The sequence below is a fragment of the Embiotoca jacksoni genome, unplaced genomic scaffold, assembly GCF_022577435.1.
Source record: "Embiotoca jacksoni isolate LCO1_2020_lvr unplaced genomic scaffold, fEmbJac1.0.p SCAF_3, whole genome shotgun sequence".
Taxonomy (NCBI): domain Eukaryota; kingdom Metazoa; phylum Chordata; class Actinopteri; family Embiotocidae; genus Embiotoca; species Embiotoca jacksoni.
The window spans coordinates 23,476,927-23,496,415 of record NW_027185381.1 but is presented as its reverse complement, the minus strand read 5'-3'; the positions used below and the strand labels follow the sequence as shown (position 1 = coordinate 23,496,415).

The 19,489-nt window shown below is 42.0% G+C and overlaps 1 protein-coding gene across 2 annotated transcripts in view; it reads left to right on the top strand.

Annotated features, from left to right (window-relative positions):
- Positions 1 to 18,597, top strand: part of nup93 (nucleoporin 93) — a 29,883-nt gene extending 11,286 nt beyond the window's left edge. For both annotated transcript variants that reach the window (XM_069162903.1, XM_069162904.1), the window contains 19 exons: positions 3,567 to 3,629; positions 5,139 to 5,267; positions 6,333 to 6,407; positions 7,867 to 7,959; positions 8,062 to 8,201; positions 8,857 to 8,989; positions 9,152 to 9,309; positions 9,430 to 9,595; positions 9,720 to 9,813; positions 13,661 to 13,852; positions 13,935 to 14,061; positions 14,212 to 14,284; positions 15,221 to 15,265; positions 16,986 to 17,102; positions 17,229 to 17,347; positions 17,449 to 17,566; positions 17,688 to 17,771; positions 17,900 to 18,028; positions 18,168 to 18,597. In XM_069162903.1, the coding sequence (XP_069019004.1) occupies positions 3,567 to 3,629; positions 5,139 to 5,267; positions 6,333 to 6,407; positions 7,867 to 7,959; positions 8,062 to 8,201; positions 8,857 to 8,989; positions 9,152 to 9,309; positions 9,430 to 9,595; positions 9,720 to 9,813; positions 13,661 to 13,852; positions 13,935 to 14,061; positions 14,212 to 14,284; positions 15,221 to 15,265; positions 16,986 to 17,102; positions 17,229 to 17,347; positions 17,449 to 17,566; positions 17,688 to 17,771; positions 17,900 to 18,028; positions 18,168 to 18,278 (2,166 nt within the window). In that variant the 3' untranslated portion in view covers positions 18,279 to 18,597. The remainder of the gene's footprint in view (positions 1 to 3,566; positions 3,630 to 5,138; positions 5,268 to 6,332; positions 6,408 to 7,866; positions 7,960 to 8,061; positions 8,202 to 8,856; positions 8,990 to 9,151; positions 9,310 to 9,429; positions 9,596 to 9,719; positions 9,814 to 13,660; positions 13,853 to 13,934; positions 14,062 to 14,211; positions 14,285 to 15,220; positions 15,266 to 16,985; positions 17,103 to 17,228; positions 17,348 to 17,448; positions 17,567 to 17,687; positions 17,772 to 17,899; positions 18,029 to 18,167) is intronic.
- The last annotated feature ends 892 nt before the right edge of the window (positions 18,598 to 19,489 follow it).

The following is a 19,489-nucleotide window of genomic DNA, read 5'->3' as shown; positions in this document are numbered from 1 at the left end:
GTCATCATCACTATGACTAATACACTCTCCTGATCTGATATAACACATATATCCCATAAGCTCCTTATTCTGTTCTGGTCTATTCTGGTCTGTTCTGGTCTGTTCTGTTCTGTTCTGTTCTGTTCTATTCTGTTCTGTTCTGTTCTGTTCTGTTCTATTCTGTTGTATTGTATTCTGTTCTATTCTGTTCTGTTCTGTTCCTTTTTCCAGTGCAGCTCTCCAGTGAGCGTTGACCTGAGCTCTTCTCTGGTTAGTGGTTAAATATAGACCTATTCTCAGCCTCTCCTGGGAAATAGTGAGATGGGGAAAGAAAGAGAGAGGGACGGAGCGGGCGGAGGGGAGAATGGACCAAAGGGGTAAATGGACTCGGTCGAGGGAGGAAAAAAAAAGAAAAGACAAATATACAAGCTTATGTTCTCTCTTAATGGATTTGAATAGACTAATAGCCTTAAATGTTTCAGTAAGTTAGATAGTTTAGCTTTAGCTGCCAAAAGTTGTTCTTTTATATGTGAACCAAGAAATCAATACCGGTCTTTGATTTTCATGCTGCGATGTACGTAACCATGATTGGTCCAACTGGGTTTCTCCGTTACGTCATGACCTGAATGAAAGCTGTTTCTTAAAAGTCAGACACATTATTGTACCTTTTTTTTTTTTTTTTTTTTTTTTTTTTTTTGAGTTACCAAGCTGCTGCCCACCACGACTGAACAACATGAAGTCCGTAACACACAAGTCGCAGCACAAAAAAACAAAATCAGCCACTGGTTATTTTTCCTGTAAATTCAAACACCTGCAGCAGCCACGCTGCAGCAGAATACACCTCTGGCCTATTTTCCGTAATGGAGCACCAGCAACTGCGTGCCACATCCTGGTTAGTGTGCATTGACTTATTCTCTCAGGGTGACATCGTATCTTCTTCTGTGGTTTATCATCAGTAGAAGAAGTTAAACTCACTCTTAAGATGGAAAAATCGCTGTTCGCGACCTGCACAAGCCACAGATGGTTAATATTGTCTTTATAAATAACGTAACATAATATCAAGGATATTGTTTGACCAACAGTAGCGTCTCCTTCAGTTGAGGAATAAAGTGAAATGTGACCCAAAAGACAACTAATTTGCTTCGTACGTTGTGTTTAATATTCTGTTCAGCCATCTTGATGCTGCAGCAGCTGCAGCAGCAGCAGCAGCGGTGTGAGTTGGACTAAACAATTTCCTGAAAACCACTCTGTGGTAAGACGGCTCACCCTGAAACACACCAGGGTACGTCAGCATATTGATTATTTTATCAGCTATCTCCTTCGGTTTAAGAATATCTCTTAATCGTATATTTATGGTATATTATATGAAGGACAGATTAATTGACCCAGTCAGATCACACACTGTAATTATCAGCTATTTTTTTTTCTTCTTCATAAAAGCGAACCTTTGTGCTTCCAATCTGCGCTCATTTGACAGCACAGACAGGTGCGAGTGAACGAGGAGGAGGAGGGGAACGCAATGACAGACAGAGGTGAAGTCTGAGAGCAGCGAAGGAAAAGAAAGAGGTAGAAATGAGCCTGAAGTGGGCACAGCCGCCATTGGACAACACGGGAGAGGAAAGCTGAGAGCTCTCACAACCCCCGTAGATCAGAATAATCTCTAGTTGGCTTTGACAAATGCCAGGTCTCGAGCCAGATGCTTGTTCTTCGAGCTGAAAACGATCCCGCAAAGACAAATGGTGCCAAAAAGGCCATCAGTAAATTAATATGCCATTATCTGACAGAGGGAGCAACCTTCCTCCAACTTAAGAGGCTATTATGTCAGAGAAGGATGACCTACCCTTATATAAATTTAAAAAAAATGCAGCGTAACTAAGGGCTTTCTTGTATAATAAGGAGTGGCAGTACTTTCCTATACATCACATGAATGCAAATGTGCACACAGCAGCTGGTATACTGACCTGTAAGTCACCAAAGCTGAATAATAATCCAAGTGTCTCAAACCAAACAAGAAGCAAAGCATCTCACTCTGTGAAATTTCCTCACAACAATTAAAGAAAAGCTCAATTAAGTCATCATCTTGCCCTTTTTTTTTTTTTTTTTCCTGTCGATTAATTCTCTTCTTCAAATGAACTAATCAACTTTTCTCTTTTTATGTATTTTCTATAGACACAAAAGTGCTGCCATTTACATTAAGACTCACTAATTGCGCGAAAACAATTATTTGATTACTCAATTAGTCAAAGGCAAAAGGATGACGGTTGTGACAATTAAAATTCATTGTGAGGATTCGCTTTGGTTTTTCTCCAATTTTATATCGTACAGTTTAAAACCAACTTGGGATCTGGTGAATTTTAATTGGTACAGTATTATTTTTTTCATCTTGACTGAATGATTTATTACAAAACGATTAGATTAATAAATAATGAAAAGAAGTATTGAGGCTCTACTGCACTGTACAACATTTTCAGTGAGTATGGCAGATGAATAAATTAAAATGCAGGTGTTTTTCAGGCGTCATGGTGATGTTATTTAATGAGAATCTCAACTGTGATGGAAGATAATCAGTCACAGTTTAATTGCCATTTGTTACATGTTTTAATTGCCTCGAGCTTTAAAACACATTTCACGTGGATGTGTGCATTTCTGATTTGCCTTTACCTCCATAATCAGTTCTTCAGACAGATTGGCGTGGACAAAAAAATGTAGCCTGTTTTTCACGTGAAGTTTTGTCACCGTCTGGTAATGATTTCCACTTCAGTCTGATTATATCAATATTTGGTCACATCGCGCTGCGACGGTGCTTTGGCTTCCACTCGATGCCGATAATTCACGATTGTCCATCGAACAAAAAGCTGCACGTCTCGTAATATTCTGCCTCTATTCTCCGTCACTGCTCGGTAGCGCAGAAGTCGCCATCCCTGAACAAATGGACTTGTGATTCTGTATCGCTTGCCAGTGACCCACTCTGAGCTCCGGGGAGGACAGAGACGAAGCACACGCAGCACAGCCTCCATCTTGGAGTTTTACACAAGGTGTACATCTGCATGCAGTGACTCTCCCTCTGATGAGCGCCGTCCTCTTCTCTCCTGTACGCTTCGGCGTTTACATAAGCACTACTTATACACTCACAGCTTGCGTATATAATATGTAAGTGGTTGTATTTGATTTTATTTTTTTTTACATGACGTGAATAATTACCGTCTTCACAAGGAGTAGTGGTGGATATGTATGCAGCGGCAGCCATCTTGAGTTGACACCAAAATGGAGGCCGTGCCGACTGCAGTCGAATAGTAAAACTGTTTGTGAAAAAGCACGGGCACTTCTCCGGTCTGCCTCTTAACGTCTGTATAAAATAGCGACCGCGTTAATAATCCTGACTGAGGAGAAAAACAAATAAAAATAGGATGGAAAATGAAGGTGCGCCTGCTAAATCTGTCCCCACAGAACTCTCTGCATTCGGTTTGTCTCGGTTTCATTTTGTCCTCACCAGTCAAAATAATATCTGCTGTCTTTTTCTCCCGTCTCCGTGTCTCCTTCCTCTCCCCACGTCTCTCCCCTTCTGTCCGTCTCTGCCTCGTCCTCAGGGCTTCCTAAAGAACGAGAGGGACAACGCCCTCCTGTCGGCCATCGAGGAGTCTCGCCGCAGGGTCAGTATCTGTCCAGTGTCTGATAGCTTCTCTGGTCAAAAAAAGAAAAAGAAAAAGAAGAAGAGCTCCAGACTCTTAAATCCTGCATTGAAGGAAACCAGATCAAAGACACTTCTAGCGTCAGACAGACCTGCAAAACCCACATCTCAGTATCGTTCGCATTATTTTTCATTCTTTGTAGGCGAAATGAACAAATTTACAGGACGAAGATGCAGCGATTAGACTCTGTTGTCTTTTACACGTTTGCCTTACATTTAGTTTTACCAACTTATATTTTAACACTGCAGTATGTGTGAGCATTAGCACATCATACTATTGAGCACTTAAAAAGCTAAAAAAAATTGTAATTCCTGCTCGCTGTGATCTAAAAGTCCTTCTGGTGTGAACCTTCAGGGAATGGTTTTGAAATGGCTTCCCTGATGTGCAGAGCTAATAGGCCCTGGGTTTAATTAGCTGCCGTTCCCATTATCTCTCCCCGCTCCCTTAGAGAGGAAAAAGGGACTTGTGTGCAAGGGTGGAGAAAAAAAAACCAACAAATGCACTGAAGATTAAAAAGAACGAAGCGGATGTAAGATGTTTCTTGCAGATTTCTATCCGACTGCTTCAGCCTTTAACATCACAGGAAATGTGTGTTTAAATGACTTATTTAGTCAGAGTTGTCGAGTCGCACAGTAACCGCTTGACAAGTTTTTTTTTTTTTTTTTTTAATAACCTTTTTTTTTAAACCAATTCTATGGATTTTACATTATAGACTTTTATGTCTGATGCCAATATTGATATTTTATGGAAGTGTGAGAATGCCATATATATATATTTTTTTTCCCATAGAAACGTAACATTCAATCATCTTGATAAAAATCCTGCAAATTCAAAGAGGTGTAATTATATGCACATCACATCAGGGAAGGACTATTAAAAAGCCTCAATGCCACATTTCAAATTTTAATTCAAATAGATAACTATGGTCTGAAGATTTTTTTCATTGTCAAAGGAATGTGACCATGACACATACTGACAAGGATCATTTACATTTGAATATTATATTTGTCAGTGCTTTCGATCTACGAATATCCACGAGACACTTTTTCTTAAATAGCTCAAATTTATCGTCACCATTTTTTTTTATTTTTTTTATTTTTTTTTACATATTGCAGCTTTGCAACTCTCAAATCTTAAAGCTTTAATATCCAGGCGGTGACCAAGTTAACCCAGTAAATGGAGGCTTTAGTCTAGATTTGCGTCTCCCTGAGCAGGAGATTCAATTATCTCACGTCCCCATTTTCTCACTTTTAAGTCTCTATGGAGAGTTAAAATAGACTCTGGGTCCTGGTGGAGCAGCACAACCCTGACAAGGGGTCTGCTGCTAAATCCAGTGTGCGTCATAGGTATCCTTTTTTTTTTTTCTTTTTACATAATGCACATGTATGTTCTTGCGTGCACCCTGATATTAAAAGTACAAATACACTTAAGTATGACTGGATGCCTGTTTCCCCGCCATCGTCCGCCCAGACGTTCCTGCTGGCTGAAGAGTACCACCGGGAGTCCATGCTGGTTCAGTGGGAGCAGGTGAAGCAGAGAGTGCTGCACACACTGCTCGGAGCCGGAGAAGACGCTCTGGACTTCAGTCAGGATGTGGAGGTACAAGACACACGACACGGAGACCAAAAAAATGTACCTTTACCTGTCAGTTAGACATCTCAGATATCACTGCTTTACCTACGAGGGAAGATTTTTGTTGTTGTTGTTGTTGTTGTTGTCGTCGAATGATTCCTGCTGGAACTATAAAATTAATCACTAAAGTTAACTATAATTTATGAGTTTGAGAGTATGTTAAATCGGTTGGTTAATTTAAGGTTGTAGAATTATCTGCACGGGCACCTCCTCTGTTTGACAAGATGAGTCGTAAATAATGTATGTTTTTCTAAAAGTGAATCACATCTCCACCACCGTTGGTTTTAATAATGAAGAGACCATAAGAAATATCTATTCTTGGCTTTTCTCTGTGTGTAGTTGGGTTGAGATTACAGGTTTGATATTTTACAATTAAATAGTTAAATTTCCAAAATATATCAAGTCAATCTCAGTGAAATTCAAAGTGTATCTGCAACACACTGCCTTTGTCAAACGATAGTGATTTCATTTGATTTGACTATAGTGTTGGATGGCTCGAAATACAGATATATAAAAATGATAATGTTGACAAACAGACTCGCTTCTTTTCAAATTTTTTCGGTCACACACAAAGCAGCTCTTTTGTAATATATTTTAACTTTTTGGACTGAATATGTCAACTTCAAAGCAAATCTCAAGTCTCTCCAGCAGATTTCTCGACAGTGTGCACTCTTCACTGTCTACCCACTCATCTGAAACAACCAAAATAACTATTTCATCTGAGACTCTGGGACACTATTTTTATCTTCACCCTGAGTCGAATAAAAGACTGTCATCCTGTTGTCTCATTCTACGGGAGTGTATCCCAGCATGCACCAGGCAAAAAGTCATGTTAAAAAACTTAGGACAAGTTGACCTTCTTCCTGGGCTGGTAGATTTTTAACATGACAAAAAACCGTTTATTATGCTTATTGCCACTTAAGAAGTAAAGTGGGCTCCAGGATTGGTGCACCTGCTCTCTTTGACTTTTAAAATGTTTTATTGTGTGCAGTGTAGCTGTTACGTCATCTGTGACCTCTCTGTCTGTTACAGCCCAGCTTTGTGAGTGAGGTGACCGCTCCAGGAAGGAGTGCTCTGGACAACGTGGAGGTGGCCTACGGACGACAGGTGAGTCACCGTCAGTCTGATCATTTTGACGCACAGTGAAACTCCAGGTGAGGTCGGGGCACACAGGTCGATTCAGGATGGATGGTTTTAGTTAAATGCAAAATAACTCTTAATGCATTCGTCTCGTATCTGTTGCATTTTTGTACAGCGATCTCTTGCTGTCAGCCGTTACAACGCTAATACCGACTGATATATCTGTACTATTATCCACATCCAGCTGACATTAATTTTATCACACTGATTTATCTGTCAGACTCAAACATCAGCAGATTGTCGCATTTCGTTAAAAGTCATATCCTTTGATAAAATTAGGAGAAAACATGAGTCACACTTTGATCGCATGCTTTTCATCTATGAAATGAATTTGCTGAGCAGAACTTGGATGTTTCTACTTCATCACTTTTATACCAGAGTAGCGAAGTAGAATCAGAATAAAATCCCCGTCTCTTGAATGGGCTTTCGTTAAAGTCAACTCAAATTAGGACTGAAAGATTAATAATATTAAAAATCATGATCTCGATTCATACCTCAGGGACATCAGCTGCATTAAAAGAAGCACTCTCTTTTTCTCCCTCAACAAATGACATTACAGCGATGTCATTACGTGATGCAGAGTATCAGAAACCACTGAAAAAGACGTACTAAAACTCGTATTAAAAGGTTGTGTTGAATAAAAGAAGACAAGCGACTGAAGTCGTTTGGTTTTTATTTCAGTGTCAGATTCATGAGGTGGTTTATTTTCCCTAAAAATAAGACATATTTACAAGTTCTTACATATTTTTGCTGCGTTTCCTTCTTTATCAGGTTAATGAGTGCAATAAATCTTTGTATTGGAAATAAAATAAATCCTGAAAGTGATCGTGATCTCAATTCTGAGCAACATTTTTTTTTATTGTTGTGCAGCTTCTAACTGCAGTCAAAGTCTGTGATGCCATCGCTTTCATCATTTCGTTAAAATGGGGTCACAGCAAGCCGGGAAGTGGCAGATCAATCATATTGATTGATTTGGCGTTAGAGGGGGTGAATCTCTCTCCCTCTGTCTCTGTCTCGTCACCATCCCCCCCCCCCCCCCCCCCCCCCCCCCTCATCATCACCATCATCCTGCCTGACCTTCTTTCTTTCCGTTCTCTGGATGACTTCAAATGTGGCTCTTCCTCCCACCATGTGTCGACACATCGCGTGCGGCATCATTTGTCTGATTTTTGTTATTCTCTTCGATGACCTCTTAAACGTCGTGATTCTCTTTTTGCTTTTTTTCATTGTGAACCATTTCACTCGATGGTCGTAGAATTAGCTTTTTACTTTTCAGGCTCAGGACGGAGTTGTAAGACAATTTCGAGAAAAAAAATTTACACATTGAAATGTCCTAATTTAACCCTTAAATCTGAGCATTTAACTATTTTTTTTTCACATAGCCTTTCCCTTTTCTTTTTTTTTTCTCCACCTTTGTCTCCTTCAGATCTACATTTTCAATGAGAAGAAAGTCAACGGTCACATCCAGCCTGATCTGGGAGATTTATGTGCTTCAGCAGCAGAAAGCTTGGATGACAAGGTAAGAACATCGATCTGTCACATCACCATGAAGTTAACTATTATTTTCAGATGGAGCAGTTTTGTCTCCATGTCACCGTCCCTCTCTCTCTCGACCCTCCAGAATGTATCGGACATGTGGCTCATGGTGAAGCAGATGACGGACGTGGGGCTGGTTCCAGCCAAAGACACCTTTAAAAGTCGCACCTCTGTTGAAATGCAGATGGCCTTTGTGCATCAGGCGCTCAACTTCCTAGAGAACAGGTAACTTTGATTTTTTTTTTAGTTTTTTTTTTTTTAAGTGCAGCAGTTAGTTATACAGTATGAGGTCCCGTCCGAAAGTTCAGACCGTTTCTGTTGTGCGCAAACAGTGCAGCACAGTAATGCGCATGGAGCAAGGGGGGAAGAAATACCTTTTATGAATAAGTATTCCAAGTTATGTCTCTTGATCATCATCATCGTCTGTGTTATGTGTTTTTGTGACCACTAGTGCAATTTCACCATTGACTTGAACACAGGGCACACATCAAATTTAGTGTCCAACTTGGGAAATTGGCAACACAGACCCTTGAAATGCTTCAGAACGTCTACAGCAATTAAGCAATGAACTGTCCAAGCTGGCGTTCACGTCTCAAAGAAGCCAAAAAAAGGCACAACCAGGTGGTTTTTTTTGTTGTTGTTGACATTCACAGGGTTACGCACCGCCAATTCGTCCACCAGGGTCCGACTGTCAACACTGAGATCTGCTGTTATGTAGCAAAGCGTCTGAAGGAAAACAATCGGCACAAACAACCTGAACTGTGACACGGTGGCACTTTGGTTCTCCAACTTGACGTGTTTTTCACCTGCATCAAAAACAACCGTCGCTGAACATCAACATGGTACTGAACTCTGTGTGTATGTCTCTTTTTTTTCTCAGCTATAAAAACTACACCATGGTGACCGTGTTCGGAAACCTCCATCAGGCCCAGCTAGGAGGGGTGCCGGGAACATACCAACTAGTGCGCAGCTTCCTCAACATCAAACTACCAGGGCCCCTGCCTGGCATGCAGGTAACACACACACATAATGTTTAAATATTTGGGTAATGGGTAAAGAAAACGTCGTTAATATGCAGTCAGATTCACACCATGGGGGCAGAATTGTTAATTATATTCATGCTGACAAAAATTAAGAAATGACTCCATGAAATATTGTGTGTGTGTGCAACACAGGACGGTGAGATTGAAGGCCACCCAGTGTGGGCCGTGATCTACTACTGTCTGCGCTGTGGTGATCTGAATGCAGCCATGCAGGTGGTGAACCGAGTGCAGCATCAGCTGGGAGACTTCAAGTCCTGGTTCCAGGAGTACATGAACAGCCCCGACAGACGGTGAGAGGGCGCGTCGTCTCGTGGAGACGATGCCCCGCATGCTGCAGGTCGAGGAAGGTCAAACTGGTGTCAGCTCTCGCAATCTCGTCTCATATATTTTGCCTCTTTTGATCCCTTCAGCCTTTCTCCGACTTCAGAGAACAAGCTTCGTCTTCACTACCGCAGAGTGCTGAGGAACAGCGCCGACCCCTACAAGAGAGCCGTCTACTGCCTGATCGGGAAGTGTGACATCAGTGATAACCACGGAGAGGTGGCCGACAAGACCGAAGACTACCTCTGGCTCAAGGTGCGGTGTATCTCATTTGCTGTTTTAATTTTTTGGGGGTTGTTTAGAGATCGTCATTAAAACAAGGTGTTGTGTTTCTTTCCCTGATTTGTATACGTTGTGCACCGTTTTCTGTCCCTTGCAGTTGAACCAGGTGTGTTTCGATGATGACGGCAGCAGCTCTCCACAGGACCGACTCACGCTGCCACAGCTACAGAAACAGCTGCTGGAGGACTACGGTAGGCGACCGCATTTCCTCGTTTCAGCTCTGTAAATAACTTCCACTGTATAAACACGAGCTTTGCCTCCTCTACCTACCTCTCTGTCCTTTATCTTGTCCTCTGCCGTACTTGAGAGGCTGTTGCAGGGGTGGTGGGGGCGGGCACAGATGTGTGCGTGCATGCTGATTGACTTCTCACTGTCCTTCCCTATGAATATTCATACAATGTGTTACTCCTATGATGTTGCTATAAGTGTATAACATACTATCTTAAAGGGGACTGATGTTAAAACACACACAAAAAACTATTTGCTGCACTGGATAAGCCATAAAAAAATAAAAGTAGATTAGAAAGAAGAGCAAAGCAGCAGGATGTCTGAAGAACATCTCCCTTCTGTAAAGTCTCATCTAAAACTTTTCATTGGACGATAACTTCAGTGTTCCTCAGCAGGGAAATACAGGACTCTGCTGGATAATTTAACAGCACTGAAGCCAAACGCGATTAATATTTCAGTTTTGTTTCAGAGCATTCATGTTTTTTTTTCCTTCACTCCGGTAGGCCGCACCGCTTTAAATACTACAGTACCCATGAGCATCGGCAGCTGTTGCTATGGACAACGAGCCAAGTGTGACTCAGAGCTTTGTCATAGGAACAAAAGTTCAGCAGTCAGTAGAAAAAAAAAATTGAGTCCGACTCTGTTTGTGAATTGATTTTTAAACTGCTAAATGTAGAAACGGCGTCACAGTTTCACGTCTTTTTTTTGTAGCCGGGAGAGTTTCTCGCTACAACAGCGAGTCACCAGCGTCCCTGCAGGAAATGAAATAACTCCATCTCTCTAGGCTTTATCAGACACCTTCAGTAAAACTGCAGCAGCTTAGATCGGGGGGGGGGGAGAGAACTGGGGACGAATAACTGTGTTACACCGTTAAGAGTTCAGCATGCGTGAAACAAACTAGGTCACACAGTGTTTGTCCTCCTGCTTCACGTTGCTGTCCCTACGCAATGAAGGGACGAGAGACACACTTTCAGACAGTTCCTCCTCCAAAGCATTCATGGCGTCGTACACAAAATAACCGAAAGCTTAAAAGAGAGGTTCAAACCCCCGCAAACGTTTTTTTTTTTTTTTTTTTTTTTTTTTAACGCTTCATCCATCGTTTCGGGAACCGATCCCACTCTCGCACATCAGATAGAAGTCCTCTAAACTCCACCACAACATTCGTGAAGCCATCAGACCGACTTTAACTTTGATTCTTCTTCAGACAAAATCAGTTCAAAATAAGACTTCCCACTTAAACAGCCACATCCCCACCCCACACACACACACACACACACACACACACACACACACACACACACACACACACACACACCCCCCACACACCCCCCACACACACGCACGCACAACACAGAAGAAAAGGGGACCGTATGGGGCATTAGGCCGTCTCCTCCCGCAGACCCAGCAAGGCACAGTTTCCTCCCCTGGGTGCTGCCTTCTCCACGGGCCGACCCTGCTCCATTCAGATAAGACCCCAAACTCTCTCCCGTCCGCACCCCCTCCCCCTCCCTCTCCCCTCCCACTCGATGTGAAGTACGAGCCCGAAGCCTCGTTCTGTTTTCTCTCCGCCGCTCGCCTCCCCTCGGTCGTCTGGCAACAGCGCTCCTCGTTGTCCTCCATCTTGCTTCACAGCGGGACACAAAGCCCTCCCCTCCCTCCCCCCACCACATATATATATATATATATATATATTTTTTTTTAATCTATCTTCATTTCTCTCACATACTGGCAGCCTCATGTCCTCTGTTCCTCCGTCAGACGTCCGCTGCATCCCCGTCCTCTCCTTTTATCTTCCATCCCTCTGTCTCCTCTCACGGTCGTCGTCCTTTCCTTCCTCCCTCCCTCCCACTGATTTTTTTGTCCTTTTTCACGTTCTCTCCTGGCATACGTATTTGTTCTTCATTTCTGGTTTGCACACTCGCCTGCAGCCCCCCCCCTCCCCCCCCCCACACTTACACCCACACGCCTATCTCTCCTCCTTCATCCTTTTCCTCCTCTCTCTCTCTCTCTCTCTCTCTCTCTCTCTCTCTCTCTCTCTCTCTCTCTCTCTCTCTCTCTCGTACGCTCTCGCTTTTTGAACTAAAATGCTGTAAGTCGGAGATAAGGCTATAAAATGGCTGACATGGTCCACCCTGTTCGCTCTCCTCAAACTTTCAGCCAACAAGAGGATTAGGAATTATAATTAAAAAGTAAACTTGATGACTAAGTACCTGCACTTCATCGAAACGTTTTTTTTTTTTTTTTTTTTTTTTTTAAGATTTCTTCATGACATGGCGGGTGGCAACCTCACAAGAAACTGGGCCTCTTGCTGTTACAGTTAAATAAATTAAAGACAAGCTGTTTCCTTAGTATGAATAATAATATATAATATAATTCTTTTTTCGAAACAGTAAAACACCCACACAGGTGAATAAAATTATTTTCCCTAATTAGACTTCTGCTCGCATCCTGTAACAGTGTGCACACATGCATGATTGACAGGTGCCTCCTCTCTGTCCTCTGAGCTTTGTTGCACCTGTTGGAAAAAATTTACACATTTATCATTATTATTAGTTTTTGGCCTCATGCAGTTTTCAGCATATTCCTATTTTTGCAATTAATATATATTTCAATTTGTAATATTTCTAATTATATTATAGAATAACTAAAAACACCTGTGTGGGTGTGCAGGGCCTTTAAAAACAATTTTGTGACAAAACCACAACTCAAGTACGTTTAATATGATGTCAATATTTAATAAGACAAAATACATGTTGGAGTTTATTTTTTCTGTTTTACTTTTCTAGTAATTTTGCAGAGTTTTTGGTATATTACTTTCAAGTCTTGGTTTGCTAGTTAATATTCAATTCCTTTTTTTTTTTTTTTTTTATTCCGATAAATCACAACATAAGTCACCTCAGGGCAATTAATACAGTAACGTCCTCAGAATATTACAGAGGAAAAAAAACAACAATTTAACAATTTCCACATGAGCAACTGTTGGAAGGAGAAACCTGAGAACGAGGCTCTGAGCTGGGTGGCCGTCTGCCTCGACCGGTTGCGTTGAGGGGAGAGCAGAGAAGAAAAAAAAAAACAGCATAGAAAGACAACAAAAAATAAAAAAAGATGCAGGTCAAGCTTTTGGTGAACCGCTTAATGTTGCAATATTAATGTTGCTCAACATTCGATTGATATTTTTGCAATAAAAGATTGTTCTGATTTCCTTGTCGCCGAGGTGTTACCACGGCAACGTCCCCGGTTTGATGCCGGTTGATGACCCTTTTTACAATGTCGGCGCCAGAATGGAGCAGCCGGAGGGACGTCCTACACTCAACACTGCCCCTGCTGAGCTGGCTGTTTCACTGTCACTCAACCGGGCGTTAACCTTAATCCTCACCTGAACCCTCACACAGCTTAAACAATCACAGGCACAGCGTCCCTCCCACTGATCCAATCTAGCACCAGCATAGTGACAAGTCATCCCTCCTCTTTCTCACCATAATTTCGTGTCCCCTCTCTACAGTTGCTATTAAAAACCAATACAAAAGAGCCCCCTAAATACTGTCTTGCCACGTTGCGAAAGTCTTGAAAATTGACAGAATGAAAGTTTGTGATAACGCAAAATTAATGCAGCATCTCAACCTCAATGTTGTCTGTTTTTTTCCTGTCAATAATCAAACGTTTTGCCTTGTAGTGAAAGCAGTATTGTTATTTTTTTGACACCTACCTTTTAAAAGCTGCTAAATCTTAAACCCGCTGTCAGCAGTGACCTTTTACCCTCCAAATTATTCTAATCGTCCTTTTTCTCTTTCGAATCTTTTCGTCCAACAGGAGAATCTCACTTCTCTGCCAGCCAGCAGCCCTTCCTGTATTTCCAGGTGTTGTTCCTGACAGCACAGTTTGAGGCGGCGGTGGCGTTCCTGTTTCGTGTGGAGAGACTGCGAAGTCACGCCGTGCACGTCGCGCTGGTGCTGTACGAGCTGCGGCTGCTGCTGAAGTCGTCCGGTCAGAGCGCTCAGCTGTGTGAGTAGGATCGCCTCTATTTTTATAGAGACGCAGGCGCTCGAGGAAGAAAATTAAAAGTCCAACCAACTGTCCTCTGTAGTGAGTCAGGAGCCCGGCGACCCTTCCATCGTGCGACGCCTCAACTTCATCCGTCTGCTCATGCTGTACACTCGCAAGTTCGAGTCCACCGATCCGCGGGAAGCCCTGCAGTACTTCTACTTCCTACGGTAAATAATCCACCACTGGTTTTTTTTTATTATTTTTTTTTTTATTTTTATTTCCTCACCCTAAACTACACACACAGTCGGATACACATTATATCGACCTGACTCCGCGCTAATTTCTGTTACGTGTGTGTTTCTGATTTGGTTCCGCAGCGATGAAAAAGACAGCCAGGGAGAAAACATGTTCATGCGCTGTGTCAGTGAACTCGTCATCGAGAGTCGAGAGGTGAGCGACCCACTTTTACTCTGAAGTGTGGCGAAAACGGCCCGCGCAGTCATTCGGTGCCTGTTAGCACAGTTAATATAGCCATAGATCAAATACAATGTTCCCGCTGGTGACAGATCAGCTGATTAGGCCTCACACCAGCGGAGCCATTATGAAGCCTGCTTTCTTTTAAAAGGGTCAGAGACTCTCCGTTGAACTGTACTCCCGACCTCGTCTGGAAAATAGTACAGTGCGTCACACAAAACGAGTCAACTTAAATATATTAAATGAACTCAATGAGTGTTGTCTTTATTAACACAACATAAGGCAAGAGACTTGATGAAAAGCTGAAACTGAACTCTTTTACTTATGAAAGAATTCAAGCTTTGCATAATTTAATCCTTTAAAAAAACATGTAAATATTTTTTTTTTTTTTTTTTTTTTTTTCTTCTAATATTTGTAGCATTAACATTCCTGGCTAATTTGTGGATCTTAATCGCAATATATTTTTTTTAATTTTTTTTTCTGTACTGCAACTTTTTATATCTCGCAAACATTTAGAGTAAAAATACAATTTCTTTTCAGTTTCATTTTTTAAGTATTACACCCATCTTCCCAGAAACATCAACATTAATACACACAGTGGTCCAAAATGTATTGAAACTTCGTAAACAGATTTTGTACTTGTTGGACTTATCAAACGTACCCTGTCATCTTTTTTTCTCTGTCTTCAAAAATATAAATTGACAAATTATAGATCTATAAAGATCTTTCAATGAAATCCAAAACATCACAACGAACTACATCCTCCAAACGACCTCAGAGTCTCATCTGAACCTCTCAGATACAGGCAGGTTAGATCTATTCCTGGGCGGTATTGTACTGTATAATAGAGGTGAACCTATTTGTTTGATATTTCACATGGTTTTGATGAGGTCTTTTTTTTCTTTGTTACAGTTTGACATGCTGTTGGGGAGATTAGAGAAGGACGGCAGCAGGAAGGTAAAAAGATTGCTTCTCATCTGTGGTTGTTTCTGTCTTTCGCCTCTCACCTGCTCTCTTGCCATGTCTTCCTCCTCCTCCTCCTCCTCCTCCTCCTCTTCTTCTTCTTCTTCTTCTTCTTCATAATATTTTCCTTTTGTCTCTTCCTGTCACTCCCTGTCTCTGCTCTGTGCGGGGGTTCAGTCAGTCAGACGTGGTCAAAAAAGAAAATCCTCTCTTCTTTCAACACGTCTCCTACGTGTTTCGACACACCCCGTTTAGCAGCACTCTGTTTGACTGTCATGGATCAAAAAATGCTTCATAAAGCGTCATTGCAGCTTTGCTTCCAGAGTTCCTTGACATTTCTCACAGCGCCTGCAGCACTGTGATGCTTGAAGGTCCTTTTTTTTATTTTTCTCCCTCAAATTCCACATCACTGTATGTTTCATCCCACCCACGACTGACAGCGTGTCTCTGAATATGCACCTACATGCTGTCTGAACGACGGCTATTAAAAGAAAAGAAAAAAAAGTGGTTTTAATGTATTATAATGGACATTCGGTCATTCAGGATGGTTTTTATTTTATTCATGAAGGCTTAAGCTGTACGACACAAAAGACATAACACGCATAAAAGACTAATATAAGAAGAGCAGTACACTGGTAATAAGACAAACTTCACGCATGTTGGGAAACTCCTCAGCAGTTTGGAAATGTGTTTTCCAAATGTGATAAAATGGCAGCAGTTTTTTTTGTTTTTTTTTCAGGTCAACCGTGTTTAATGTAACACCAAAATCTGCAAATAACAAGAACACATTTTTTTGTCTCCCAAATCTGTGTTTAAAAGGAGAATTTGGATGATTTTTAGTCCTGTGAATAGACTAAAAACATTGAGCAGAGGTTATAGTAATCATAATAACTGATGGTCCAGGTTCAGTCAAAGTTTACGCAGGGCAAGTTGATCGCGTTGACAGCGGCAGTCGGAGTCTAACATCTTAATGCATTTTCGATTATTTAATCATTTTCAAAATAAGTTACAACTGAAATGCTTCGTGATTTCTTGAAATATACCTGGAGATGGTGAAAAGCATTGTGGGAGGAGCTCGTTACCCAAAATCAATTGCTGTGAATGAAATATAGTGTAGAAGGCTGCAGGTAGAAAGAGGGGCTTTCTACTTTGGGTGGAAAACAGCAAATGTGGTATGTTTTGTAATTGTTTGCTGACATTAGAACACCTTATTTCCCTCCTCAAACATTTTTTTTACTCAGCGCGAGAGACGTTTAGGGGACTTCGGTAAATAGTAGCGCAAGAAAGTAACCTGGGATTCACTCTTCCCCGCTAAACTGCATGAGTCTCTGCATGAATATCACTTATAAGTGACGTCACGCCAACCACCAACGCAAGTATATTATCAACCTTCTCTCTCAGCACCGTCTCACGTTCTTGAGTTTCTTATAAAGGGCGTCCATACTTCCTCAAATGTTATTATAATAACTTCTGTTCTCGTATCGCAAACAACCGAATCTGAAGGGATTGTGTCCGACGAATCTTCAAAATAATGGAAAAAGAGTTATTGCAAAACCTACAACGGGGCAGTCGACCTCTGATCTTCTGTCCCAGTGGGGAAATAATGTTATGTTGGACACTTCCATTAAGACTGTACTATTTTCCGGCTCTACTCTTCCCCTTCTCCTCCCCCTCCCCCTCCTCCTCTTCCTCCTCCTCCTCTTCCTCTCCGCAGCCTGGAGTCATAGATAAGTTTGCCGGAGACACTCGAGCCATCATCAGCAAAGTGGCTCTCGAGGCCGAGAACAAAGGGTTGTTCGAGGAGGCGGTCAAACTGTACGAGCTGGCCAAGGTGAGCAGATCTCTCCCTGCGATCTCCGTGTACTGTCCAGTATCTCCGCAGAGCTGTTGTCATTTACAGATGTTGGTTATTAAAAAACAAAAACAAAAACAAAACGACATATCTCTCTCTGTGTAGAACCCAGATAAGGTGCTGGAGCTGGTGAACAGGCTGTTGAGTCCGGTCATCGCTCAGGTCAGCGCACCTCAGTCCAACAAGGAGAGGCTAAAAAACACTGCAGTGGCCATCGCTGAGAGGTGAGGACACACACACACACACACACACACACAGTACACTGATTTAAAGTCTACAATTAAATGCCTGAAACTAACACATTTTCTCTGCCTTTCCGCTGCAGGTATCGATCTCAGGGAATAGCCGGAGAGAAGTCAGTCGATAGTACGTTCTACCTGCTGTTAGACCTGACGACGTTCTTCGATGAGTACCACGCAGGTCACGTGGACAGAGCCTACGACGTGAGTGCCGTCCCGACAGTGTAGGGAGAGGAGCGATGGGTAAAGAAGGATAAACTTTAATGGCAATGTGTAAAGACTGGTCACAGATGATTAACGCTGTCCGTCTCCGTTTCTCTGTCAGGTGATGGAGCGTTTAAAGCTCCTCCCTCTCAGCCAGGACAGCGTGGAGGAGAGAGTGGCTGCTTTCAGGAACTTCAGTGACGAGGTTTCAGCAATTCATTCAAAACTAACATTCAGTTTTTGGCACCGCCACAGTTTTTGTTTTTGTTTTGTTTTGTTTGTTTACTCTTTATTAAAAAAAAATGTTCCTCGTTTCCTTTGCGCCCCCCCCAGGTGCGTCACAACCTGTCTGAAGTGCTGCTGGCCACCATGAACATCCTCTTCACCCAGTACAAGCGCCTGAAGGGGGCGCCGGCGGGCACACCGGGACGACCACAGAGGACCCTGGAGGACAGAGACATGGTGAGAGATATCATCATCATTACAGCTTTTCCTCACTGTAGTTCCTCTCATGGACATTTTGGAGTATCATGTCTCTTCTTACGGTGTCGTCTTCTTCTTCTTCTTTGTCTTCTTCTTTGTCTTCTTCTTCCTCAAACAGCAACTGCGCAGCCAGGCCCGAGCCCTGATCACCTTCGCTGGCATGATTCCCTACAACATGGCCGGCGACACCAACGCAAGACTGGTGCAGATGGAATTACTGATGAACTGAACACACACACACACACACACACACACACACACACACACACACACACACACACACACACACACACACACACACACACACACACACACACACACACACACACACACACACAACTAGCCATTCACACACTCACTTGTCTGCCATTTTGTTTTGTACAGCCTACAGCGTTCATCCCCATGTTAACAGACACGCTTGTTATTTGTTATTTTTGCCCATCTGAGTTCCCGTCTGTTTTTGTTCAGTTTTTTTTTTTTTTCTTTAATTTTGTCGTTTCATATTTGTATCTTTAATGATTTGGAATAAAAAAAAAAAGAAGTTTTCAGTTGTTGTTTTTATTTTTGGAACATTTCATGGCCATCGCATACATTTGTTTTTCTTCATTTTGCGTTAGTTTTTTTTTTTTTTTTTTTTTTAAAGCTTCGCTTTATATTCCCTTCGTTATGTGCAGATTATGCATCTACGTCAGAACTTGAGTTGTAAAATTTTATATCGAAATACTTTTTAATTGGACTGTTGTAAAATCAGTTTTACAGTGGCCTCAGCAGACTTTTACATCCTGCAGCTGTTCAAATTAGTTTTCTCAGTGCTGGAAGGTGCAGCAGTTTATTTACACCAGTTTCTTTCCTACATTTGTTGCCACTGAAGCCTGTAAGGTGACAAATGTCTTGAGAGTGAGCTGCTTATCGTTAGAAGTGTCTTTGGCTCAGACGGTGGAGCCGTTTGTCCACTGATTGTAGAGGTGACGGTTCAATTCCCGGCTCCTGCTGCCCACATGCCAAAGTGTCCTTGGGCATGACGTTGAGTTATGTTCCTTCCAACGGCAGGAGAGCACTTTGCATGGCTGCTCTGTCACCCTCGGTGTGTGAGTGACGCAAACGTTTTAAACCGTAAGGTAAAAGATTGTTATGTAGTTGCAGTTCATTTACAAATGAGGAGCCCAGTTTTTGATCGACTTGCTCAAACCTTTCGACCTGAGATTAATTTCATTTATGTGAAACGTAAGAGGGTGAAACAAATCACAACCAGCGTAATAATGAATATATTTATGATGGGTAATTTAACATGTTCAAAGTGACAGTCAGCAGTTTAATTGATAGATTTGAACGATAAACCTCCTTTCAGACACACTTGTTTGGCTGCAACACTGGGGTTAATATTCTGTTTACTCTCGACTTTGCCATCGACTCAAGTGTTGATTCACGTCCATTTAAAAT